Below are 27,927 nucleotides of genomic sequence, written 5' to 3'. Positions count from 1 at the left end.
TTCAGGGAAAGTATTTAAAGCTGTAAAATGATAATCTTCCGTCATTTCTATCAGCAGAAAGTTGGTTTAATGAGGACTTAACACAAGAAAGAACAATGTAACACTATTCCGTATTGCATTCCATAACAATCCTGGCTGAGAATGGTATTACCTACACATATTGTGTTACTTCAATATAACAAGAGTTCATGGGAAAATAAACCCATTCCGAAACCTTTGAAAACAATAATGGTTTAATGTATCCGGATGGTTTCGTATATCCACTTGCATTTATAAACGAATAGCACCGACGTACTATGAACGCTGTGGCACTAAACATTATACAAAACGGTGACGCAGACAAAATACAAGTATCTCCTCCTAACCGTATATCCGGTTAGATTTAGTATATAGGCTAAGCTACGTAAACATATTTTGGACTGTGAGAATTATGTTTTCCTTTTTCTTTGTTTGTTTGATAGTTTTCTTATAGCAAAGCCACATCGAGCGATCTGCTGGGTCCACCGAGGGGAATCGAGCTCCTGATTTTCTCGTTGTAAATTCGTAGAGTCACCGCTGTACCAGCGGGGAGCTTTTATTTACAATTAAGCATAAAGCTACGCAATGGGCTACATGTGTTCTGCCTACCAAGGGTGTCGAAACCCGGTTTTTAGTGGTGTGATTCCGCAGACATTCCGCTGTACCACTTGGAAGGGAGCAAGAATTATTGTCTGTAAGCTATTTATTTGCACTTTTTGAATCAGTTTATTAAATCAATATAGAATAATTCCAGACGTTTACCTATAATGGGATTGTTGAAAGGCAAGTGCGAAGTTTCTACGTAAAAAAAACGTTTCAAAGTTTTGGTAAAGCAAAAACACATGGAACCCACCCACGTTGGAACAGCTTTCAATAAATTGAACACATTTTATTACTTTGTTTTAAAAAGTATGTTATTTATCTATGCGCTTCATTCTGTCTTTTTTTTTTTATCAAGCAATAAATATATTCGAATATACATATATCCACATTCAAAAATCAACAATAGTTGTTTTCCAATATCAGTTGCCGAGCCAGCACTTTCACCTGAGGCAATGCGTCCTTGACTCGGTGTTATTATCACATAACAACCATCTCGGGAAGTACAGAAAATACAAGAGGAATGTTACACCGTTTCAATTAAGCCTTTAATAATGAGAAAATTCCGCGTGGTGGATAAAGGCTGCGTTCGAGGAAGTCGTACTATTCTAGTATTAACAAAGCCTTTCTTCCTGTACTGTACTTTTTATCGTCTCAGTCACGATACAAGTCAATGGACCCCTGAAGTTCATGTCTTGTATCTCACCCGGCCGGTCTATTACACTATGATACTTCCCAAGGAATTGCCAATATGAATGACTTGGCTATAAATAAAACGAAACGTTAACAGCTCTGTATACACACTTGTGTAACTGCATTGCACGGTTTTAACGTAAGCCTGACATGAGCCGTGGCTCGGCATGGTCAGGTTATAAAACCGGCGCTCGACTCGTAATCTGAAGGTCGCGGGTTCGAAACCCCGTCACATCAAACATGCTCGCCCGTTCAGCCGTAGGGGCATTATAATGTTACGTTTAATCCCACTATTCGTTGGTAAAACAGTAGCCCAAGAGTTGGCGGTGGGTGGTGATGACTAGCTGCTTTCCTTCTACTCTTACACTGCTAAAGTTGGGACGGGCAACGCACACACCCCTCATGTTTTTTTAATTTGTGCAAAGCTACACATCAAATTTCACACTTTTTTTCTGAAAGAGATAGCAGTGTATGTCATTTAGTGATAATAAATCGGAATTAGGACCCAAACAATATTTCCAATGTATAATTGTTATTCAGTAATCTAATTTTGAGGCTTGCGTTAGCTTTATAGCGATCAAAAGTTTATATAGAATAAATTTCCTGTCTTGTTATAACAATATCAAATAATTTACCACCTTATAAATTCCGTAATTATAAACTTTATTATGGGTTGGGGAAGCCAACTTTGGATTTTCTTCGTTTAATAATCCTGTGAAAATTTTAGTAATAATAACAAATAAAAAGATAGAGGGAAAACAAAATAGTAGATAAATAATATCAAAACAACTCACGTGCTATATTTGAAGTAAATTGGCAGAAATACAATCGTTTTTCAATTTATATAATAAGGATCACACTGTTTTGAATTTCACACAAAGCTACACGAAGGCTGCCCTAGCCGACCTTAATATAGCAGTGAAAGACTAGAGGAAAGAGAGCTAGTTACCACCATCCACCGCGAACTCTTGGGCTATTCTTCTACTAATAAAAATAATGAGTTTGAACGTCACATTATAATATTCGTACAACTGAAAAAGTTTCGAATCCGCTGACTGCGACTCGAGCGCCCTAACCACCTGGCCATGCCGGGTCGTTTACATCATCAGATTAGACTTGAATGTTTACTGTTCTACTATCCATATTTACGTGTTCTAACTAAATTTGATTGTATATGTATACATTATAGTTTGATTGTCTATTGTTTATATTCTACTTAACATGTTTACTGCTTAAGACGCACATGTGCGTCGTAAATACAAATAAAATTTTTAATTAAAGGTGTGTATACACAGTAAGGATTAGAAACATTTCAGTAGGCATATAATAATAGTACTTCCACAAGGTCCCTGAAAGTCTTCTGTATCAAAAGTAAATAAAAACAAAATTGACAGTAACAAATATTTTTATTTCTTGCTTTTGAAGTTCATATGTCAAGCTATGCTGTAGCTTACAGAGTCCATAATTCTTCTCGTGATTCATGTCACGCACGTTTTACTGCTGTCACGAAAGTACAAGTTGCAACGTTAAGCGTCCTTTATGTGACGTCATTTTAGTGATCAACAGACAACACACTACTAGATAGTGGTGCGAATAGTTAAAATAGGTGATCATAAAGAACGTTAAAAATGACAAACAACATCAGTTAAACATGTAATAAGGAAATAGTCTCAAACAAAGACACTGTCGGTGTTTACCTGTTCGTTCCGGATACTAGTATAATTGTATTCACCGCAAACTCTCGGAGACTAATCGAATAATAGGATACGATCGACAATCTTATAATGCACACACCGCTTCACACTGTGAAGCGAAATGTTTTTATTAAACGACAAGAACTGAGCCATGGACCTACGGATCTACAACACAATAACCAGTTGCTTACACGTCCGACTCGTAGTGTCAAATGACAGGTATCTTTAGACGAAATAAAAACAAAACATTTACACGTATCGTGAGTAAATCAACAGACCTTCACATAAATAATGAACACTTTTATTAAGAATTTTCAAATGCACGTGTGCTACATTTCCTTGTTTAAAAATCAGTACACTTTAATGTCAAGAAGACAACACGCGACAACAATAATATAATCCGAAACATTCTCAACACACACACACACACACACACACACACACACACACATGGCGCTCCCCTCACTAGGAGTGGGAACTAACGTGTTTGTTTGTACAAGACTGTTTCTTACAAACATCAATTTCCAAGACTAAACTGATAAGGTTTACACTTCACAAACACACCACACTTCTTCAATAGCAAACATGACACTCCAAATATTTCCCAACTGGTATGGTTAATATATACATACAGGTTTAAAATAAGCATCGTTTGTTTTTCGTTCTTCTTTTAAGTTTAACGTTCGTACTTTTCCAGCTTGCAGTTCGAACGTAAACCTTAAATAATCTATTAAAATATTCGTGAGGTAGATGAAATTAATAGACCATTATCTACTGATCGGACGGAAACCCCAAATCTATTAACATATTCGTGAGGAAGATAAAATTAGTAGACAATTATCTACTGATCGGACGGAAACCCCAAAGCTATTAACATATTCGTGAGGAAGATAAAATTAATAGACCATTATCTACTGATCGGACGGAAACCCCAAATCTATTAACATATTCGTGAGGAAGATAAAATTAGTAGACCATTATCTACTGATCGGACGGAAACCCCAAATCTATTAACATATTCGTGAGAAAGATAAAATTAGTAGACCATTATCTACTGATCGGACGGAAACCCCAAATCTATTAACATATTCGTGAGGAAGATAAAATTAGTAGACCATTATCTACTGATCAAACGGAAACCCCAAATAATCTATCAAAATATTCGTGAAGTAGTTGAAAGTAATAATCACAATGCCATTCTTTGTCTTCAGCGATTACGTCTGCAATTCTGTACTTCTTTTAATCGTATAATTGTCAGAAGATCTGGACTCTGTCGGTCTTTTTCGTTTTTAACGTTAATATTTTTTAGTATTCATGAACCAAATTACTTATCGGTCCATGACTGTTGGTTCCAGGTACGAAAACATTTAAACAAAAGACCATCAGTAATCCAGACACTGTCAGTGATTAGCGCCATTTCCACACCCCAAGTATTTTTCCTTATAAAAATAAATTATTTCACCGAATTGTTTAATTATTTACAAAATAATAAATTGGACAACACGATGTAACTGTAGCCTTTAGTAAACAGCACGGAAACAAGTCGACAGATTGCCCCGCTTCGAGGGAAAACATCCTGAAGAGTGCGTATAGAGGTTTGAATTTGAACAAGAGTGAATTTTAATATAATCCAATCACAGCGATGTATTTCTGGATTGCGCCAATCAAAAGAGAGTCGCGTTTTTTTTAAAAACGCCTTTTTCTAGAGATCTTGAAACATGGAAAAAAGTTTTTCAAAGGTGGATGAAGAGAGATTTCTGTATTCCACAAACATACGAATCTCTCTTAATGCGTGACGATACGTCTGTAATATGGTAAAACAACTAAAAAGAAATGTGTGCGTAAGGTTAAAACTAAGCCAGGGCTCGAATCAAAGAGAACGCTGTGTGCTCCTAAATGCTGATTGTTGGTTTTGTTTTGTTTTAAATTTCGTGCAAAGCTACACGAGGGCTACCTTCGCTAGCCGTCCCTAACTTAGCAGTGTAAGACTACAGGGATTGACCGTAACATTATAACCCCCCATGGCTGAAAAAGCGAGCATGTTTCGTGTGATGGGGATTCGAACCCACGACCCTAAGATTACGAGTCGAGCGCCTTAACCACCTGGCCATCCCACGCTTTGTTTTCTTTCTTATTACAAACCTTCAATTATCAATTACCTAATAGCGTTTGGAAGTGAATTTTTCGTGATATTGTGTTGTGATATCAACAGTATACATCTCACACGTATAAATCATTGTTCCGGGCTCGTTTTATATCAGCCAGGACGTTTAAAATGTTTCTCGCAAAATACTTGCATCATATGATGTCATCCGTAGTTGAAGGGTTTAAAGTTACACACAAAACAGCACCATATGAAGTCAACCGCAGTTAAAAGATTACCAGTGACATACTAAATTGATATGTCACAACTAAAATTAGGAGCTCCGTAAACGTATGATATCAAAAACGAATATCTCATAGATTACACTCAGGCAACCTTGTTACGGTTACAGCGTTGCAGATACATGTGTGTGTCAGTTGTTATAACAAAGCCACATCGGGTTGTCTGCTATGCCCACTGGGGAGAATGGAGCCCCTAATTTTAACGTTGATCCACGAACTTACTGCCATTCTACCATGGATATATTACTTAACCATGTTTTGCTAAGCATTAGATAAACATGTTTTGTAGATATATCGCCACTGTTACAGTTTTGCTGGATATCAATAAGTGATATTTTAAAGACGTACTGTGGCAGCGCTACAGGAAACCTGGGAATGTAACACAAGGAGAGAGCTAGGAATATAAACCGAAAGACTACGATAATAATAATAAAACAACAACAAATCTCTTCACGAGAGATCACGAAACGGAAATTGTCTGCATAATAATTCCAAACTGTCGTCATGCATTAGCGAGTTATCACCATCTGGTCAATCGCTCATTCTAAATGCTGCTCACAGTACGGTTAACAATGAGGGTGGCCGAGACAAACATGGTGAAACTGACTTCCTGTTTCACTCATTGTTACATGTCTCATTTTCTTTCAACCTCCTGACTCACGGAAACAGATGTCCATACGCCGAGTTCCTGTTTATACGTGCGTCCCATAGACCCATTTTGCGAAAGGCACAGTTTTGCATACGATTTGTTTAACAGTTCTTTTATCTATCTATCATTTCTGTTTATATCTGCGATTTCTGTTGCTACAAAAAACATCTGTCAAGTTACTGTTATTTTAAACACGGGATTACTGACACAATGGTAATGTGAACGTGTTTACACGGAAATTAATTTTGCAAATATGAGCACAAATACAGATAGAAAGAAGTTACGACACAAATGATAACTAAACCTGTAAAATAATCACACAAATATAATACAGGTGCACTTGCCACGAAGACAACAAACGATTCGCTTGCCGTGTTTATACTGACTGGTTTACTGTGTTGTAACACATCTTGTAAGATGAACGAGTGCACTAGTGGAATGCTGTTTTACAGTCAGAGAAAAATCGATATAAATACTGCAGTCAATCCGAGACAGACTAACTGAGGGTGTGTGGATCGTCCTAGCCTAGAAAAAGTAAAATGCTAATCAATTATTTCTCTATATTCGATTTTATTTCAAATAAAGGATGTACCGATTAATACATTAGTTTTAATGAATAAATTAAAAACGAATTAGAACAAATATGTACGGTAATATTTTGTTGAAATTATGGACACTAAATGTTTAATGAACAATCCTGCAATTACAAAAAACAAAACGTGACGTAAAACAATTACCGTGTCACTCTTTAGTCGTTATATATAACTGTGTGGCTAGCCGCTAGGTGAAATTTTGCGCTATATACAACTTGTAAAGATATTTTTTTCCTAAACGTGTGAATAAAGCAGTTGCAAAATTAACGTATTAATTTTTGCACTTTTTATATCCGAGTAAAAACTAGGATATAAAAATTAACTTTCTTTGCAGAATAGTAAATGTCCTGTAATTTATCTATAAAACATGGAAGTTATACAATATTTTTGCTATTCTGAAGTGCAAGTTTATGTGCTGTAAGCTATCTATATCCATGGGTGAAAAATACAGACATATCGTGATATTCCAGATACGAGGGCATTAGTTAGAGGCTACATGTAAATAAGGAAGTTTATTGGGCAAGAGGACCAAAACTATTGTTATTGAAATTAAAATTCCCTCGTAAAGAAGATGACATTGTTTCTGTGGGCTGAGAAAATGTTTCCACTTCATTCGAGCTGGAAATATTTTCAGATAAAGACATCTTCGTCATAAAGACTGAAACTGTTTCTCTAATGTTGTGTGTTACATCACATTGACTAACAACAAACTTCATGAAAACTTTGGTCAAGAAACAAATACAGATATAGGGAAATGTTAATATCTTTTTGCCACATCTATCAATATAATAAAATGAAATATATTTAATTGGTATACATATGAAATGGAAAGGAAATGACATATATCCTCTACATATGTTTAATATCGACTTTTCCTTTCTCCTGTCTCGTGCACCTCTCTCAAGAACAGAAACTATAAATAGGTGCTCTGACAAATTATAATGCATTTTGCGAAACCTATTCGAGTTTCGTATTTTTGATATCGTACGCTGTCTTTGCATTGCTATCCAGTACAAGGGATTCAACCCTTTTATTCCCTCTCTAGATAATATACTTTAACGCATTTCACTTCAATAGCAAAAAGGTTAAAAGTATAACCCAATAAGATATCTACAAATATAACAGCTTGTTCGTGGTCTATTTAACAATTCATTAACGCTACAAAACACTGACCAAACCGTATAACCCAATGTCTACAAATATAACAGCATGTTCGTACAGTCTAGTCAACAACACATTAACTCTACAGACACACTGACCTAACCGTATAACACCATGTCAGTAGTCTAGTTAATAATTCATTAACACAACAGAAACACTGACCTAACCGTATAACACCATGTCAGTACAGTCTAGTTAATAATTCATTAACACTACAGAAACACTGACCTAACCGTATAACACCATGTCAGTACAGTCTAGTTAATTCATTAACACTACAGAAACACTGACATAACCGTGTAACACCATGTCAGTACAGTCTAGTTAATTCATTAACACTACAGAAACACTGACCTAACCGTGTAACACCATGTCAGTACAGTCTAGTTAATTCATTAACACTACAGAAACACTGACCTAACCGTATAACACCATGTCAGTTCAGTCTAGTTAATTCATTAACACTACAGAAACACTGACCTAACCGTATAACACCATGTCAGTACAGTCTAGTTAATTCATTAACACTACAGAAACACTGACCTAACCGTATAACACCATGTCAGTACAGTCTAGTTAATAATTCATTAACACTACAGAAACACTGACCTAACCGTGTAACACCATGTCAGTACAGTCTAGTTAATAATTCATTAACACTACAGAAACACTGACCTAACCGTGTAACACCATGTCAGTACAGTCTAGTTAATTCATTAACACTACAGAAACACTGACCTAACCGTATAACACCATGTCAGTTCAGTCTAGTTAATTCATTAACACTACAGAAACACTGACCTAACCGTATAACACCATGTCAGTACAGTCTAGTTAATTCATTAACACTACAGAAACACTGACCTAACCGTATAACACCATGTCAGTACAGTCTAGTTAATAATTCATTAACACTACAAGAAACACTGACCTAACCGTATAACACTATGTCAGTAGAGTCTAGTTAATAATTCATTAACACTACAAGAAACACTGACCTAACTGTATAACACCATGTCAGTACAGTCCAGTTAATAATTCATTAACACTACAGAAACACTGACCTAACCGTTTAACACCATGTCAGTACAGTCTAGTTAATAATTCATTAACACTACAGAAACACTGACATAACCGTTTAACACCATGTCAGTACAGTCTAGTTAATAATTCATTAACACTACAGAAACACTGACATAACCGTTTAACACCATGTCAGTACAGTCTAGTTAATAATTCATTAACACTACAGAAACACTGACCTAACCGTATAACACCATGTCAGTACAGTCTAGTTAATAATTCATTAACACTACAAGAAACACTGACCTAACCGTGTAACACCATGTCAGTACAGTCTAGTTAATAATTCATTAACACTATAGAAACACTGACCTAACCGCTTGATCTTCTTTAGTACCTTCATGACGTCCAGATTCTGTCCTGAGAGAAGTTCCACTGACTAGTAAATGTATCGCTTTTCTTGGAAGGGTTAAGAAACCCAGTTTTCGGAGATGTTGGGGTTTCGTCCGAATCACTCGACCTTTCTTCCGTGGGTGGGAAGACTAACGTAGTTACGCACCTTGACCCTAAGTTCTTTCTTCGTGGACGTTACGCATTCATTGTTCATGTCGGTATATTTCACAGATGCTCAGAGAAAGTCTTGGCTGGAGGAAAGGACGGAAACGGCGACACAACCCCACCCGACAGGCCTCGTGATTCAATTCATCGGCAGAGCACACGCCGGACGTTCAAGAATAGGGTGCAGGGAGGAAGTTTCTCTCCTCCGTCGCACTTGACGGCATCAAATGCCGCCCCTCACTGCGCACACTCCTATTCTATATGCCGATGCTCTACTTAGACGGATGAATAAGGTTTTGTAACGATTCCTATGCCACAGGGATGCGCGCGCGAGCCTTAGGTGTACGTAGTGTTTTCGCGACAGCCACGAGCGAGGGACGATGATTTAAAAAACAGAAAGGCGCAGATTTTACAAACGTGATCCGTACGTACGATATGCAGTAAAAAATCTGAACATATGCAACCAATGTTGGGTGGAAGGCAAAATACAAAAAGTGTTTTTTTTTGTAAAGAATTACTAGCGGAAGTTCTCACACTAACGGGAGGGGGTTCGAAAACGCCCGTGTAACAGAGCTTAGCAAAGTCGTCCCTCTGACTGTCAATGGAGACGCATCGAGCTGTGGTTCCCTTGTATTAGACACCTGGTGGACGGTTCCACTAACCGTGAAGGGATAATGCCACATTGGCTCATAAAGACAAGTATTTGGAAATATTTGTACGCATGCGTATAAAAAAAAAAAGTGCAACAAGACATCAACAGTAAAATTATTTGTGAAGTTAGGCGATTAGTAAATTAGTTACTAGGTGTTTTATGTAACTGACATATAAATATATCACGTGCATAAACTGGTCATAATGCACTGTAATAAACCACTACCGAGAGTATAATGTGCGTACCGCGCCTTTGGAGTGAAATTTTCGAATTCCGTAAGTTCAAATTATTTCGGTTTTTCATCTCAATTTATTCACGTTTTCTCCACATATCAGTGGGGCGAATTGTGAAATGAAACCATAAAACCTCACAACCGGCAACAAAACCAAAACCTAACAGAAAACTGTAGTTTTGAGCAACGTCAGCTCACGTTAGCCCAGCCTGATGAACCTCTGCAAGACATCGGGTGAAGAAAATTGTCTGGTGTAATTTTGCGATATATGCATATATCTTTAAGCCTTTTCTTACATTACGAAACCAGGAGAAAAAAAAAAAGATAACTTTTAAGGGCGCGCGCGCATCTCAGTCATATAAAACAATGTACCATCGATCCCAGCTGGGCTGATGTGAGCGTGACATTTAACTAGCTGCTCGAAACTGCAGTTTTCAGTTAGGTTTAGGTTTTGTTAGACATTGCGAGCTAGTACGTTTCCTTTCACAGTTTCCCATATATACAACACGCACGGATAGACAGACCTCATACTTTGCTGGTTCAGACTAAAAGTAATTCCATGGTGCTTATTAAAGAAACAAAACAGACTGAATTATCAGAAAATAATTTTCAGCAAAAACCAAGCAGGACAAGTAACACTGATTCACGACTCATGGGACTCAATTCCCATAACTTAAAAACACATACAAGCAGAATTTATCACGCATAAACCTCATATACGAATCAAATACTTTACATACACATGTAAAAAAAATTAAAAATACCCATTATCATATTTTAATTTATATATATCTTTCATAATTCATGTATTCGTTTCAACTAGGCGTACAAGTAATCGAATACGCCTTGTTTGTTTTGGCCCCTCGTTAGTACAGCGGTAAGTCTATGGATTTACAACGCTAAAATCAGGGGTTCGATTCCCTTCGTTTGGCTTAGCAGATAGCCAGATGTGGCTTTGCTATAAGAAAACACATAGCACACTTGTTTGTTTTGAATTTCGCGCAAAGCTACACGAGGGCTATCTGCGCTAGCCGTCCCTAATTTAGTAATGTAAGACTAGAGGGAAGGTAGCTCATCACCACCACCCACCCAGAACTCTTGGGCTACTCTTTTACCAACGAATAGTGGGATTGACCTTCCCATTATAACACCCCCAGGGCTGAAAGGGCGAACATGTTTGGTGTGAAAGGGATTCGAACTCACGACCGTCAGATTACGAGTCGAACGCTTTAAACCCCCCTGGCCATGCCAGGCATAATACGCCTTGACGCGCCTATAGTTCAATAGTAAACAGGTTTGTTTATAACTTTTAGAAAATAGTTTGTAAACGGCTTAAATGGATAATGATAGACACTTTATCACAAATAAAAAATGTACAGGGTTCCGACAAGCTCTTGTCATCATCAAAGAACTTAATACGATTAACAATATATATACGCAGTGCACTTCTAAAAAAAAATATAAAATATTATCCTTGTTATCAAAAAATTATACCGCATCCACATGTTATAGGCCTAGCATCACCTGAACTCGATAATTGGGAAAAGCCTTGCAACAGGATATTGTGATATGATGTGAAACAGAAAGCAAAGGAATTTATGATTAGATGTACTTCGACAGGGTTCCCGAAAGTGATCTGTTTCAAGAGTAAATAAAAACCGAAGAGTAATAAATATTTATATTTCTTGCTTTTGAAGCCTATATATCATTCTGTGTGTGTTGTACCCTAAAGATCACATAAATATACTCGTGAACCTTGGCAAATTCACGTTTTATTGTCGCCACTATAGTACAAATTGCAACGTTAAGCGATCTTTGTGTGACATTATTGTAGTGTTCACTGACTGACTGACAGACAACCGTATAAAGATGCGAGTGGTTAAAACAGGTAACTACCTTCTGGCGTCCTTTGACCCCCTTTTCAAGTAACAGTGTGTTAAAATTTTTAGTTAATTTTTGTAATTATACACAAACGTTAATTGAAATATGGCCTGGTGGATAGGATGTGGTATCGAAGAACAAAGCAAGTGTTTCACTCATAATGCTGAATTACTATACATAGGACAGGTTAAACCAACTGATAACATATACCATTTCATACCCATAATGTGTCCAAGGCGGTATAACTATACATTTGAGATCCTCTCTCTATTCATTTGATATCGGCAGTTAAAACGGTGGCGACACCAAGTGGTTATCACCACAAGAACATGTACATCACTGTGTATAAGATTAAAAAATAACCACAATAAAAACGAAGTATATGCCCACATTGGAAAATATATCGTTCAGGACACGACTGACACTAAATATTTAGCCATTAATGTAATTATTTAATAATTATTGGAAACAATTACGTGTTATTACGTAAAAATCAACTGTCCGAAAAGTTGTTCACACATTTCTATGTATTTCAACTATAAAATAGTTTACTCATCACAAATACAAAGAGGTTTCATGCACCATCAGCTCAAAATCTGGCCCAGCATTGCCAGGTGATTAGGGCGACTGACTCGTAAACTGAGGGTCTCAGGTTCGAATCCCCGTCCAACCAGATATGCTTGCTGTTTCAGCCGTGGGGGCGTTATAATATTCGGTCAACCCCATTGTTCATTGGCAAAAGAGTAGAACTGATGGTGGATGGTGATGACTAGGTGCTTTCGCTGCTAAATTAGACTGTAGATAGCTCTCGTGTAGCTTTTCGAGAAATTTATAAGTCCATAGCAGTGTAAGAAATTTGTGAATGTTAAATTACGTATAGAAAGTATTCACAGAGATGATGATAAACACTTATACATCTTACATTATTTGTCCACAAGTTCATAGCTATTTGCTGCGTCGAGCACGTAATTAGTCCTAAGACATGTTGCCGAGCCACCTAGGAGAAAGGAGGGTGTAATAGCAAAATATTTTTTAAATCCAACTTGCTTCTTTATTTTTATTTGTTTCAGTAGACAGATACGCGAGGATCGAATTCTGAATTATAGTGTTATAAACCTTCCAATTTACCGTTGTGCCACCAGAAGACACATTCCATTTTTATTTGATAAACAGCATCCATTTGCACTTGCATTTTATTTCATCCAGTGCTAACCTTTAAAATTTACAGCAACTTTTTTTTATTCTAAAAGAAATAACTGTTTTAAAAGAATATTAAGAATCTTATAAATAAAGTACGTTATAATAATGTTACTTTGTTAAAGGACTATATTTACCCTATGTGTGTGCTCATGTTTTATCGAACTTTCTACGCTGACACTTATTCCAACATCTGATAAAAATAAGTAGAAAGTTACTTTCATTAGTTTTACAAGAAGAAAGTAAACAGTAACTTTTTTATTGGTTTAACACTTCACAAAGATCTGGGCTCATGCAACCGAACCAAGTTTACAAAATAAAAAATCGATTTTAACATCATATGTTAAGCCTAATGACTATGCAAACTTACGTCAGCAAATTGGAAAATCTCTGGAATATTACAGAAGCATTTCTGCATAGCTAGCTGCTTTGCTCAGTGGAAAGTGACGACTAAATTTAACAAGTCACGTGCAAAGAATCGTGACTTGTTATAAGAAAACTACACGTCCATCAGTTCCTCGTCGGAGACTTCTAGTGGTAGAGCCGATATTTACGCTTTACTGATTTGTTTAGGAATTTTACGTTTGCTGGGAGAAAACTTTGACAATTTGAAGTGACTTTACCCTAGAAGTTAAACAAGTTTGTTTCTTAAGATGAACTAAATGATTTCTTGACAACGTTTTCAACGACAGTGTTCTCGTTGAACTCAAAGTGTCCTTTGAGTATGCTTGATAATGATGGCAACCACTTTCCAGCACTTTGTACAATTTTCTTAAAAAAAAAAAAAAATGTTGGCCAGATGAAAGACTAAGATGTAATACTTGAATAATTCACAAATAAAACCCAATGTAAGTATTATAAAAACATCCAATATAAAATCCAATTTGACTATCTTTAATGGAGTGCCCTCTTCCCAAAGTAAAGAACTTCAAAACCATTTCTCTTTATTTTAGTACACTGTATTTTGAGGTGTTCTTTAAAACATTTATGAAACGAATTGGTTCTACTGTTTCTTTCTTTAAAGCCAACCTCTTCATGAATCTGTTGAAATTATGGCGACGTTCGTTTTTGTTTGTTTGTTTGTTTGTTCTGAATTTGGCGCAAAGCCACACGAGGGCTATCTGCGCTAGCCGTCCATAATTTGGCATTGTGAGGCTAGAGTGAAGGCAGCTAGCCATTACCACCTACTGCTATCTCTTGGGCTACTCTTTTGCCAACGAATAGTGGGATTGACCGTACACATTATAACGCCTGCACGGCTGAAAGGGGCAAGCACGTTTGGTGTGATGGAAATTCGAAACCGTAACCGTCGAATTACTGGTCGAGTGCCTTAACTACCCAGCCATGCCGGGCCTTATGGCGACGTGCTCGTCTGTCATCAATACGCTGGATATTAAACTAATTAAATCCACAGTTAATATCATGGCGGCTAATGAGTGTTACTTCATCTATTTCTAGGCTGGAATAATAACAAATTAGGCTGTAGTCACGATATGAAATGTAGGGTTCTATTTCTGAATTGTACTTAAATCACTATTTCACAAAAGTATGTATGTTCTTGAATCCACGTATGACTGTTGAACTGCTGAAATGATTTTAACCAAACGGGCTCACAGGTGATTAACATGGGGAAGGGGTTAGTGTTCGGATCAATTCTCACCTCTTTGCCTTCTCCGTGTTTTGAAATGGTACGCAAATAATAGTATAGACAAAAGTTCAAATACAATTTGTTTGTTGTTAAGCGCAAAATTATACAATTGGCAGTCTGTGTTCGCCGCAGGTATTGGAACCAGATTCTTAGCGTTCCAAGCTTTCAGACTTACCATTGAGACCCCGATCGCAGGTTCGAATCTATGTCACTGAACATGACCCTTCACAGTCGTTGGAGCGTTATAGCGTGACGGTCAATTTTCGTATTCGTTAGTAAAAACCCAACTGTTGGTGGTGATTGGTTTTGACAAGTTGTCCTCCGTTAATTGTCCATCCAGCAAGTTATCCTGTAATATGTTTTGTAGCCATCCTCGAATACAGTTCTATTTTGCACCATCTTAACCATGAAAGCGCCGTTTACCTTAAACAGGTAATGCCATTCTTTTTCACTTGCACAGGACTTGACGAAAGCCATTCCACCGAAATATTGTTCATGCACCCACCCACCCACACACACACCCATACAGATACACGCGCGTATGAGGCGGTGGTGTAGCGCGTTCGTTTTTTTTTTGTTTTTTTGATACGTTATTCTTGTTTGTTATTAAGCACAAAGGTACACAAAAGACTATCTGTGTTCTGCCCCTCACGGGTCTCGAAACCCGATTTCTAGCGATTTAAGTTCGTAGACATACTGTTGTGCTGCTGGTTGGAGGGTCTTCTGCTATACTCCAATCCTTGTATTGACGAAAGTAGGATGCACGAACCTCTAGGTATCGATGAAAAAATAATTACGACTGAAATACGAAAATTCTACTGGATTTTATAAAATCCCACGGACCGGCGGTCGTCCGCTGATAAGTTTTAGAAAATGGTTTAACACGTATACACCAGCATTTAACAATACGTATTTCTAAATTTTAAACCAAAAATATATACGCAAACTCTCAAGCACAGAGAGACAGAGAGAAATAACCGTATTTAAATTAATGCAACTTTTTAACGTTACTCAAGTTTTCAGCAGCAACACAGTTTAACTACTAGATTTAGGTATTAGACGGACTTCTGCGGAGTCCTCGAAATTTTACTGATTGAAGAGTAAAAAAATTCAAAATTAAGAGCAACAAATGTTCTTATTTCTTGCTTTTGAATTTCATAAGTTATGCTGTGTTGTAGCCTACAGAGCGTATATTTGTTGTGATTTATGGCATGCGCACGTTTTATTGATGTCACGAGACCACAAATTGCAACGTTAAGCGTCCCCTTATGTGATGTCATGAGTGCCTGTTGACTGATTGACAGACAATATACTACTGTAGAGTGGTGTGAGTGATTACAACAGGTAACTACTGCAGGCGGTCTTCGGCTCTCTTTCGGGGAAAATAACAAAAACACTCATGGAAATTCGTAAACCACTTTACCCCCTGTTGGTGGATCTTTACCAAATTTGGCATGAAGGTTTGTTGGATCCATGCGGAGATGCACGTAAACTTGCGGTTTTACATTTTGTGCTTTGTAGTCTTTATGGGTGTTTTATTACATATAAAGGGAATCAACCCATCATGTCCCAAGATAACCTTCCATTAATCATGAATTTACACAGCTTGCATTCAGGGTACGGGTTATCCAGCCAGTTGTTTTGAATGAAGCACAAAGCTACACAATGGGCTGTCCGTACTCTGCCCACCACGGGTATCGAAACCCGGTTTTTAGCAATATAAGTCCGCAGACATGCCGCTGAGCCACTGGGGGGGGGGATCTCCAGCTAGTATAAAAAATGTTGACAAGGAAGTTTCGTTTACAAATTTTCCAATATATTAAAGTATATTCGCATACTTCGTTTGTTTACATCTGTTAAAATAATGCAGATGCGATTTTCAAGATATACAAAACTAAGTATTATATCGATAAATTTATAACACACACGTTTATTGTATTCTCCTATACTCATTCTAACATAAAGTTACTTACTGTTTGATAAATTATGTATCTGCCGACAGATTGTCTAATATGAATTTAATAGTCCTTAACTTGAGGCAGTGGCTTAAAATACCACAGTTCTATAAATTTTGTTGAATTTTGACGCATTCTACTGGTTAATATTCAAAAAATATATTTTTCTACCAGATCGTAATAAGAAATTTGCATTATGTGCTGCAAAATCCTAATAATTAAACATTAAAAACCATGAAATACATGAACAAATTAACATATTTGATGAGTTTAGATGGAAAACACGGTATACACCATTCTGAACAAAAGTCAGCTGTAAAAACATAAATATTACTTTTTTACGTGTATTTTGTAGGACGGAAAGAATGCAAGATTCTTTGGCATTTAGCCCTTAGAATATTTTTTCTTCAAAAGTTCCACTCTCTATAAAACCACTTCAGCTCATTCAAACTAAAAAACGAAAGCTCTGTTTATTCGTTTGCTGTAAAACACAAAGCTGTGTGTACTGCTCACCAGTTAAAGAGATGAAAACCAAATACATAAAGTCTTGGAGTGAAAAAAAATATCTAATCTAACAATACTCTCTATTTTTCCCAAATATGACAATACTAATAATAACTGTGAAAAATATACCTGGATGGTTAAAGAGGCAACGTTTGTGTGATGGATTGTGTCCAAAGAAATAATTTCAAAGAAAAATATAAATTCAATTAAAATTTAAAGAGTTTTCAATAAATTAGTAATGTATGAATGTTTGCTGAATTTTGCGCAAAGTCACCCAATAATTATCTCCAGTCGTCACCTTTAATTTTTAAATGACAGCCTGGAGAAGAGGTTCCTAAACTGTGGCCCTTCAAAAAGGTTTCATACTGACCGAAAGGAAGATTTTTGTGGATTTCTCAGCTACTGAAAATGGAAGTAATGCTTACAAGTAAGTGGAAAAGCTTAAAACTACGCTATATGGTTTCTGAGCCAATGAGGGAAAATACATTCTTAACTGGGAGTTTTCCGCTGGTTTACCTACGAGAAAAAGCAAACCACTTGTTGGAGCTTTGTTGGGACGGGACATTGAGGTAAGAGTTTAAAATAGATCAATTAATGTAGCTTTGTATTCAAAAACCCGGAGTGTTTAAAGAACTTATTGACAAAACAGTTCGTTTTCTGATGCCACTTACTATTCTGCCAGACTGGATTAGTATCACTTGCGCCCCTAATGCAGATAGAATACTGAAACTGGCTTCATGCTGAACTAGTCAAACATTATATCCAACGTTACAGAATTTTGCTCACGAAAGTAAGCTTTTCCCACCGCACTAAAGTGTAGAAAGGCGAGTCTGGTTAATACTGATGTTACAATGATTTGATCCGTGTGCGCTTACTTCTGTTGAATTATATTCCTCTTGTGTGATTCGTCGACCCCTATTCGAAACCGCTGGACCAGAAGGAAGGAAACTAGTTAATATCATCTGTTGTCAATTCTTAGGGTCATCTCGGCAGACTGAATAGTAGAATTTGACTGTCACTTATGACATAGTTATGGCCTCAAATTGTAGCTCGCGTTTATGCTTTGTTTTTTCGGCAACAGAGCGCGAACCACGTGATATGGTATCTATAGACCGGTACGTTAACCATATGATGTAAAAACAAAGTATGGGTGCAATTAATTAAAACTTGACACGTCTATGTTCTTTAACTTTATATATTTCGTTTCAACGTATATCTTGCGGATAAGCATCAATACTAAATTACCAATCGCTGTTTAAACAAACGATAATATCAGAACATTCCTAACATTCTATATACACACACAACTGACCTCCTGAGACAAAAAATTCTTCAAAACATCTCGTAAAAAATAAGTAATTACAAGTTACTGCACAAGGATTCATATTTAAACTGTATGTGTGTTTTTCGATAAAACAATTATTTTCGTAGTGTTAGTGTACTATTTTACAATTATTAACGATATAAAGAAATGTTTTTTTTTAATATTACGAAATAATCAGCTGGGTTTGTGAAACGTTGCAGTAACAGAGAGGTCAGTTTTCATAAGGTCTTAATGGCGTTTGTACAGAAAACACGTTTCAAGCATATGATTATGACCCAGCTAATGGAATTGAGAAACGAGAGAAAAAAAAATCGGTTAGAAACAAACAAAAGGCAACGTGGACAAAATAATTACTGTTACTAAACAATTTTTATTCTAGAATAAACCAGTATTGGCTAACATCATACTGAGCTTAACATAAAATCTGGCGGCGGCGGTGGGAAAGCACCCTCAGCTTAGTGCAACTACAATTATAAAGCCTTCAATCATTTATAGGCTTAAACACCAACATTCCAAAAAATATTGCGGGAGGGATGCATATCAATTTCTTCTGGGCCCATGATGGAACTAGAAGACCCTGGGCATAAATAGATATGGAGCTGGAGGAATAATTACCACTAGATTTTAATTACTTTCTAAATGTACAAATGTTCACTTGAAACAAATTTTGAATTTTAAGTACGTTTTAATGGTGTTAAGAATTTATTACAGCGTAATTTGCCGTTGCGCCAATGTTCCCAAACATTTATCATTATCTCTTTTCAAAGGTCTTCGCACTCACAAAACACCCCTCTACCATATTTACAAGTTCCACATAATAAAATATTAAAAACGTATTGAAACAACAAACGTGAATGTGGTGACTTATTGCATTCCCATGAAATGAACGTCTCTGTCTGGACTAGCACAGCTGTTCCAGTCTCAGCACAAAAAAAAAAATGCCATTTTTTTTAATGAAGATTGCATTAAGTTTTGCCATTAACGACATCCTTTATTTAGAACCCTTATTCATGCTGAAAGAGGTTACGAGTGGCACAACTAGGCCACCGTACTGTCGTCACTGTTGCGGAAATCTACAGGCTACTGTAATAACATATAGGCTCACTGTTTGTTATAAAAAAAATTAACCTTACAATGTTTTCCTCCTTAAGCTCGTGATCCACAGTTTGTGAATAAAAAAATGTTACAAAATATTAAATAAAAATATGGAATATTTTAAACAAAAGTCGAAGAAGTGACAACTTTAGTATATGCGATTAAAACGTTTTTTTTTTTTTTTTTAAATCACACATTTTTTACCCTTTCGATTTCAGATCCAAAAATCGTGAAATAATTCAGTTATTTTTCGAAGTATCACACGACCCTCGTAAGTCATGTAACCAAAATATCACTCGGTCTTCGAGTAAGTGCGCAGAATTAAAAAACAAACATTGGGTGCAGAAAAACAATATCTTAGTAATAACAATATGATCACACTCAATAAAGTGGAAAATAATTGGGAACTTCGAAAAACATCTCTGTTTAACTCAAAAATAAAAAAAGCCTACTCGACTATGACTACGGAGTAAAAGCTGTTTGTAGGCTTAAGAATAAGAAGTTTGTTTATTTATTGAAACAGAGAAAAACGTACACAATTTATGTTTTTCAATGATAGATTTTTAAAGCTAAAGATAATCAAACTGAATTTGAGTTGACCAACAAACAAAAGTAATACTGTCCTTAACGCAAGCTACAGAAGCACTGTCGAAACAGTTGTTTTAAACAAACTCATCTTTTAAACATAACAATTAAATCATATTTTTAAAAGCCTTACGTTATAAAAAATATTTATTTAACGATTAAAGTTAAAACTAATGAGCGTACACTTTGTGACTTTATATGTAACATTTTGTACCCGCTGTTCTCAACAAGATAAAGGTGTATAACCTGTAGAACGAGGATACGTGTGCATGCTGGTCCCCTATTGGTGCAATGTGACAGTTTTTTTGTTGTTGTTTTTTAATTTCACGCAAAGCTACACAAGTCGTCCTTAATTTTGCAGTGTAAGACTAGAGGGGAAGGCAGCTAGTCATCACCATCCACCGCCAACGATCAGTGGGATTAACCGTAACATTATAATGCCCCTAGGGCTGAAAAAGCAAGCATGTTTGGTGCGACGGGGATTCGAATCCGCGACCCTCAGATTAGGAGTCGAACACCTTAACCCACCTGGCCATGCCATAAAATATCAAGCGATAAACATACCAATATATGACGGTTGTAATTAATCTCATGCAAATATCTTTGAGATTAATATTAACCCTACCTTGTATAATTTTTCGTAATGGCGAATAATGCTCAATTTGTGTGTTAAATAAATTTTATGTTGATAAATCAGAAACCTAATTTTCAGGTGTAAATGATCTAAATAAAATTGACAACAATTACAGTTCACAGCAGTGTTGTTAAAACAGTTTTTGATAAGTTAAATAATTTCGAACACCATTATGTCCCTCGTATCACACTCGATTTGATGAAAACCCAGTACCAGTGGAAAGGTCTTGTCAGTTTTAAATACAGCAGGTTATGTGGTTAATATAATCTTACAGTTAACTTTAATTCTCAACTTCTTACAATAATTAAGAAACAAAGAAGTAACAAATACGAAATAAAGAAATAAAACGACCCCTTTGCGCTTTCTTGCAAAATAAATTGTTTTAAAAAACATGAAAGGATGCATACAAATGTATAACTTTTTACAAAATAATACTGAAAATGCGGAGTCTTTAAAAATGAGAAGATGGCTCTTTTTAAAATAAAAATATGGAACAACTATATAAATTATTCATAATCACAAACGATACAGAACTTAATACGATTACAAAAAAGAACTTTGCACGCACTAAAACGAAGAACTATTTTATTTAGTGCATGTAGACATTTATTTTTAATTTGCTTTTGCTGAGTTACTTCCTGTAGTCTCAAATACATTAATTAAAGAACGGAGTATTTGTGGCGTGTTTAATGAGAAATAAGTGAATTGGATACTTTTAATGATCTCCTTGCTTATCTTTCTTTTAAACCCCCTCATCCAGTGTAGTCTACTTTAAATACGATTTTGAAGTCTAAGGAAAATGGAAGAATTCATTTCCCACACGTTTTTGTTTGTTTCTGAATTTTGCGCAAAGCTATGCGAGGGCTATCTGTGCTAGCTGTTCCTAATGTAGTAGTGTAGAGGGAAGGTAGCTAGTCATCACTATCCACCGCTAGCTCTCAGGCTACTATTTCACCAACGAATAGTGGATTGACTGTTACATTATAACGCCTCTATGGCTAAAAGGGCGAACATGTTTGGTGCAATGGGGATTCGAACCCACGACTTTTAGATTACGAGTCTAGTGCTTTAACCACTTGGTCATGCCGGGCCTAAATGTTTTTGTTAAAAACAAATATGTTGGCCACGCATCACATTTTTTTCTACTTCAGCCTCTCTCATGTCTTAAATATCTAACATCAATATCACCAATATCATTCCTCCTAGGATTAGTTATATTTTATTTGTTCAGAGTTACCTCAATTCTGACATTACAAACTATAATCTTCCACTTGGACAATGTTCAGTCTACAGATTTACAATGCTAAAATCAGGAGTTTGATTCCTCTCGCAAGACGCAGCAGATAGCCTCATGTGGTTTTAGTAAAACACACACAAACTATATCATGCAATTTCTATTTTACCGAATTTTACGAAACGTTCTGTTGTCGTAAGATATATATACCATTGGTATTTATTACTGCCAGCGGGTCATTATTACATTATGACAAAAGTAAAAAGAAATTGCGTTCAAAACTTTGGATCTACGAGTTAGCGGATTGTGCTAAAAGTAAGTGAGTATAGCTTTGTGCAAATATCTACATAAAAAAAAGCCTAACAGATACGCTTAAACATATCCCAAAATTTATCTGTCGGGATCCTGACTCGTGACGCTAAACATCGGGTTTCGATACCCATGATAGGTTTATTTTGTTTGTTTCTTGAATTCGCTAAAAGCTACACAAGGGCTATCTGTGCTAGTCGTCCCTACTTTAGCAGTGTCAAACTAGAGAGAAGTCAGCTAATCATCACAACCCACCGTAAAACGAATAGTGGGATAGACCGTAAAATTATAATGCCCCCACGGCTGAAAGGGTGAGCATGTTTGGTGTGACGGACCCAAGATGGGCAGAGCACAGACAGCCCATGGGATAGCTTACTGCTTAGCAATAACCAAGTCAAAAGTACATACTTGAAATGCCCTTTCTGTAAATGTTAAACTGACAGCTCTCCTACAGCGCACTAAATCCCTATCCTTTTATCTTTTTATTACTACATGATTCGTAAAGACTTTATAAATTATTTGGCTTTAACTAACTTTAATAAAATATTTAAAGCACTAGTAATGTTCTTAAATAACAACTGTAATAGAAATAATTAAAGTGTTTATGTACGATACTTTGGTGTTCTAATTCATTTGTTTTTATACGTAGAGTAGTTGTGAAAAATCTGTCAGGTAACTTTGTACAATAGAGGATTTTGGAGTTGTCGAAACCTATACAATCAACGTCCCTTCATTCTTACTGAATACAAAAACATACGTATTATTATTTCATATATACTGCGTATCAGATCCCCCAAAATTTAGTTACTAATTTTCAGAACTTATGATCGCAAGCAAAGGTGAAAAGTATATCTGTCATAGCCTGTGGTAACAAGAATTTCCGGTTAATACCATGGCTCCCAAAACCAGCTGGGATATGTTTTACCAAACACTATGTATCGCTAAGACGATCCATTTCCTGTTTGTACAACAACAATACCATCTGCGATTTAATTTTCTGGGAGGCGAGACAAATTTTAAATAGGTTCTATGTGGTTTACCTTTTATTGAATACACACACACACACACACACACATACATACATACATACATATATATGTTTATAGAACACATAGTAAAAGCGTAAAATTGATTAATTTTTGTAAGTTTCTTTTGTAGGTGGAGCCAATAGCTCCTCCTTTTCACATTTCGTCCCTGTTTTAGAAGTGTAATGAAATTTGAACTGCGCCATCTGGTGGCTGCTTAATAACACCCACACACTTTGATACGTTCTAGGGTCAAAAGCTAGCAATTAGAAATATTCTTATCATCTTTGATATAAGATCATATTAACGGTTAAAACAATTTTTGTTTACTGTTTAGTGTCTATTAGCTCAAATAACTAGCCACATTTAATACTTTATTATTTAAGAAGTTTGAGTTGTAACACAAATGGATGATTTGTTTCTTCGTTTTTGAATTTCGCGCATAGCTACACGAGGGCCATCTGCGCTAGCCATCCCTATTTTAGCAGTGTAAGACTAGAGAGAAGGCAGCCAGTCATCACCGCCCACCGCCAACTGTTGGGCTACTCTTTTACCAACGAATAGTGGGATTGATCGTCGCATTATAACGTCCTCACGGTTGAAAGGGCGAGCATGTTTGGTGCGACGGGGATTTGAACCCGCGACCATCGGATTACGAGTGCCTAAACCATAACCATGCCTGACCTACGAATCGATGAATCACTTTGATATGAGAACTGAACGTGATAGAGGAAAGTGTTATATTCAGGTGCTTGAAACTGCTTGCAGCGAACACAAAGAAATTGAGTATTATTCCATATTAGATTGAACTCGTTATTTTTTTAACCGAAATTTACAGAAAACTCGTGTCATGTTTGTCAAATATAGAATCAACCATTAAAAACTTATAAATATGAAGTTATTCAACGGAAAACTGACAAAAAATTATTGTTCAGCGAAACGTTTAATATGATCCAAAACTTGTAATTATTGCGGACAAAAATTATCTTCTAAATCGTATAATTCTGTTTCTTACTAAAACTGTTTTCATAATTAGGAATACTGAGGTGTTTTAAGAGATAGGAGGAACAACCTTCATATTCAACACACAATGGCTAGAGTTAACCGTACCTTAAATAATCAGTGATTTTGTGAACCCGACGATGACCGAAGAAGGTCGAAACGTTGTTCGTAAAAAAACGTTGTTCGGATTGAGAAAAAATCCAAACTAGCCGTTCTTACATAAATAATTTTCGTACCTTAATTATTTTCCTACGCTACAACAGGATACCACTTCATACCTTTCATAAGCACAAAATAAGAAATTTTACTAAAGCAGACCATATTAAAAACAAAAAAAAAAGTGTGTAAAATAAAGTCTCTATTGCTTTAGAATCGTCCACCTAGCGATGCAAATTTCGGTTTTGATCTAAGTTAAAAGTTGCTATTCGGACTTTCGGGTAATGATGGTTAGGAGGGAATAAACGCGTCGACAAGCTCCACTAAAATATTTCGGTTTTTGATGTTCAAAAAATTCTCAAAATAGTAGAACTCTACAACAAAGAAAACTGACAAAAAAAAAAAACACGAAAAATTGAATTACACTACATGGCACAGAAAGAGAAAAATCTCAGTCATCGACGTGAAATGTCTACAACAGCAGTAAACTATGAAGGTCATAATGCAGCTAGGTCAAAACGAAGTATGAGAAATAACCGTCATGGATATTTACGAGTGTTTGTATGTAGGATTTTGCGCAAAGCTACTCGAAGGCTATTTGAGCAATTTGTCTCTAATTTACAAAAGATACAAAAATGGAAGTTAGTTAATAACCGCCAATCGGAAAGTGAGATTTACAGTCATATTATAACGTGTCCATGAATGACAAGACGAGCATGTTTGAATCCGTGTATCGCAGATTGCGAGCCGAGTTACCCCTAACCACTTGGCCTTAACAAGAAAACGATAGAAAAAAAAACAGGTGAAGAAATGAACATAGCTGACATATACAGCAATTCTTATCAGAAACAAACACTAAGCTATTAAAAGAGTCTAAAATATATTTTTTCCTTCTTGTAAAAGATGTTAAAATCTGTAATTATGAAGTTCAAAATAGGTAGCATGAGTTAAAGATTAATTTTGAATGAGAAAAGACGATGGTAAACCAAAAGTATATGAATGTAATAAAACTGGAGGAAATGGAAAGTAAAGTTAATGATGTTTCATTGGGTGTACAGTTTACATATTAAATTTAAAAAGTAAACTTCAATTATGGTTGCTTTTATGCTTTAACTTTTTTCTTATCCTGATGGAAGGAAATATCTTAATTGCCATACAACTGAAAAGTAATAAATATTTTTATGGACTTCCTCCCTAGATGAGTACCCCTACGATACTTTTGAGTTGTTGTTTTGAATTAAGCACAAAGCTACATAATGGGCTATCTGTGCTCTGTCCACCACGGTATCGAAACCTGGTTTTTAGAGTTGCAAGTCTGCAGACATACTGCTGAACCACTGAAGGGCCTTACTTTTGAGAATTTCACCCGTGTATTATTATTATAAAAATAATGAATAAAAAAGTTGCTATACGACTGTTTTACATTTTCATCATGCTTAACGTTTTAACAACAACCATTTCTAATTTACAACCAATCAAGAGATGTTTTGTATTCAGACTTTTTCTGACTTGTTGACGAATATACACAAAGTGTAGCAAATTTTATCATCAGAAACCCAATTTCTTGCTGTAAATCAGACTAAAATTTAAAACAGTAAAAAAAACTCAGTCTCTAATGATAAACATAAAACTACAGATGCAAGAAATGATAACAGTGTGGACAGGTTTGAAGCCTCTTTCCTTATCATTTTACATAATTTTTTAAATGAAATAACTAAGTTCATACAAATACTTCTGAATAAGTTATTTTGTTCTGATAGTTAAAATTTAACTAAACAAACTGGATTTTTCATAAAATTATTCAGAGCTGTCTTTCATCACATTAATGCTTTATAATATGCTATAAAGCATTACTGTGATGAAAGACAGCTCTGAATGCTTTATAATATAAAGTATTTCACGCGTAAGAAATCCTTAGTAATTTACCTTTCGTGAACACAACTAAATTTTTTTTTCCTCTGACAGGCCTTCAATGTTTCATATATGACTTCCAGGGTAATTTTGAGAAATTACAAGTGAAAGTAGAGAATAATGTATAATAATATGTCAACCACACAATATCTGCTATATCCATTGCAAAAGAGGCCTTTCTCCCTATACCAGGGCTCACTGGGTTGGCTGGGAAAGACACATTAGTGGTTGAAATACTGTGTATATATATAATCAAGAACAATGACCTTTATGGTGTGAACTAGATTAAGCTGGCAAATTGTAATGTTTTTTTTATTATTATTATTATCACTTTTTATACAATTAATTTATAGGGCTGGGCAATTAAAAACATCTAAGGTTTAGCAAAGTACTATGATCATCAAAACCAAAATATGAAAAATCTAAGTAATGACTCAGATTTCTACAGAGAATATATTGTTATTCCTGTTGGCTATAAACATATCAATCACTTTTGTAAGGACTATTAGCAAAAGAGTATAAAAAGACAAAGAGAGGAGGGGCTTCTCTGGTGGTTGTGACAAATTTATCAATACTTCAGCAAATAGAAAAGATAGGAGGTTCATATTTTAGAGTTAGGCTTACAAATATGTAAAATTTAGGTTTCTAATTGCTTGGACAGTCTGAAAATCATATTAAGATAAATATAGCATCTATAATTTTGAATCTAGAGAGCAGATACATCATCTAACAGAAACAATGGAGGTTTTTTCTTTTGAAATTAAAAGTTAAGTAATATAAACATCAGAATTATAAAATATTTTAATGCTCAGTTTATTGACACCACACATTGGTATTAAACTCTGTAAAAGATAACATTGAACCAGTCCCTATGGAAAGAATGAACATTTATTAATGCTCTGGGAGCCCACAGATTTCAAGTCATCTGTAAAACCTGGGAAGAACCTTCTAACTTAAAGAGGTGTTTACTTGTAGACAAATCATAGAGGAGATGGTAGTAACAGCTTCTTCTGTCAAAGCACATTCATTGAGTTTACGATTCCCAATACACTATTTGGAATGCATAAAAAAATGTACTCTTAAGGGTGCAATAGATACAAAATATTTCCTTCTTTACAATTGTCTGAGTAAAGGGATATTTATCTTTGTTAAGTCTATAAAAAAATGAATATTGAAAACTAACAGCACCAATATAATTTTTTGGCAAAG

General features: G+C 35.7%; 1 protein-coding gene across 7 annotated transcripts in view; it reads right to left on the bottom strand.

Moving 5' to 3' along the window:
* Positions 1–27,927, bottom strand: part of neur (E3 ubiquitin-protein ligase neur) — a 57,286-nt gene that overhangs the window by 13,090 nt on the left and 16,269 nt on the right. Inside the window, exon 1 of one of the 7 annotated variants that reach the window (XM_076512407.1) lies at positions 9,189–13,317. The exons of 5 other annotated variants lie outside the window; for them this stretch is intronic. In XM_076512407.1, coding sequence (XP_076368522.1) covers positions 9,189–9,219 — 31 coding nt within the window. In that variant the 5' untranslated portion in view covers positions 9,220–13,317. Of the gene's footprint in view, positions 1–9,188; positions 13,318–27,927 lie in introns of those variants that run through there. One more of the 7 variants, XM_076512409.1, reaches the window with a different exon arrangement.

Source organism: Tachypleus tridentatus, chromosome 7 (genome assembly GCF_004210375.1).
Source record: "Tachypleus tridentatus isolate NWPU-2018 chromosome 7, ASM421037v1, whole genome shotgun sequence".
NCBI classification, from domain to species: domain Eukaryota; kingdom Metazoa; phylum Arthropoda; class Merostomata; order Xiphosura; family Limulidae; genus Tachypleus; species Tachypleus tridentatus.
This window is presented reverse-complemented; position numbering and strand designations above follow the sequence as displayed.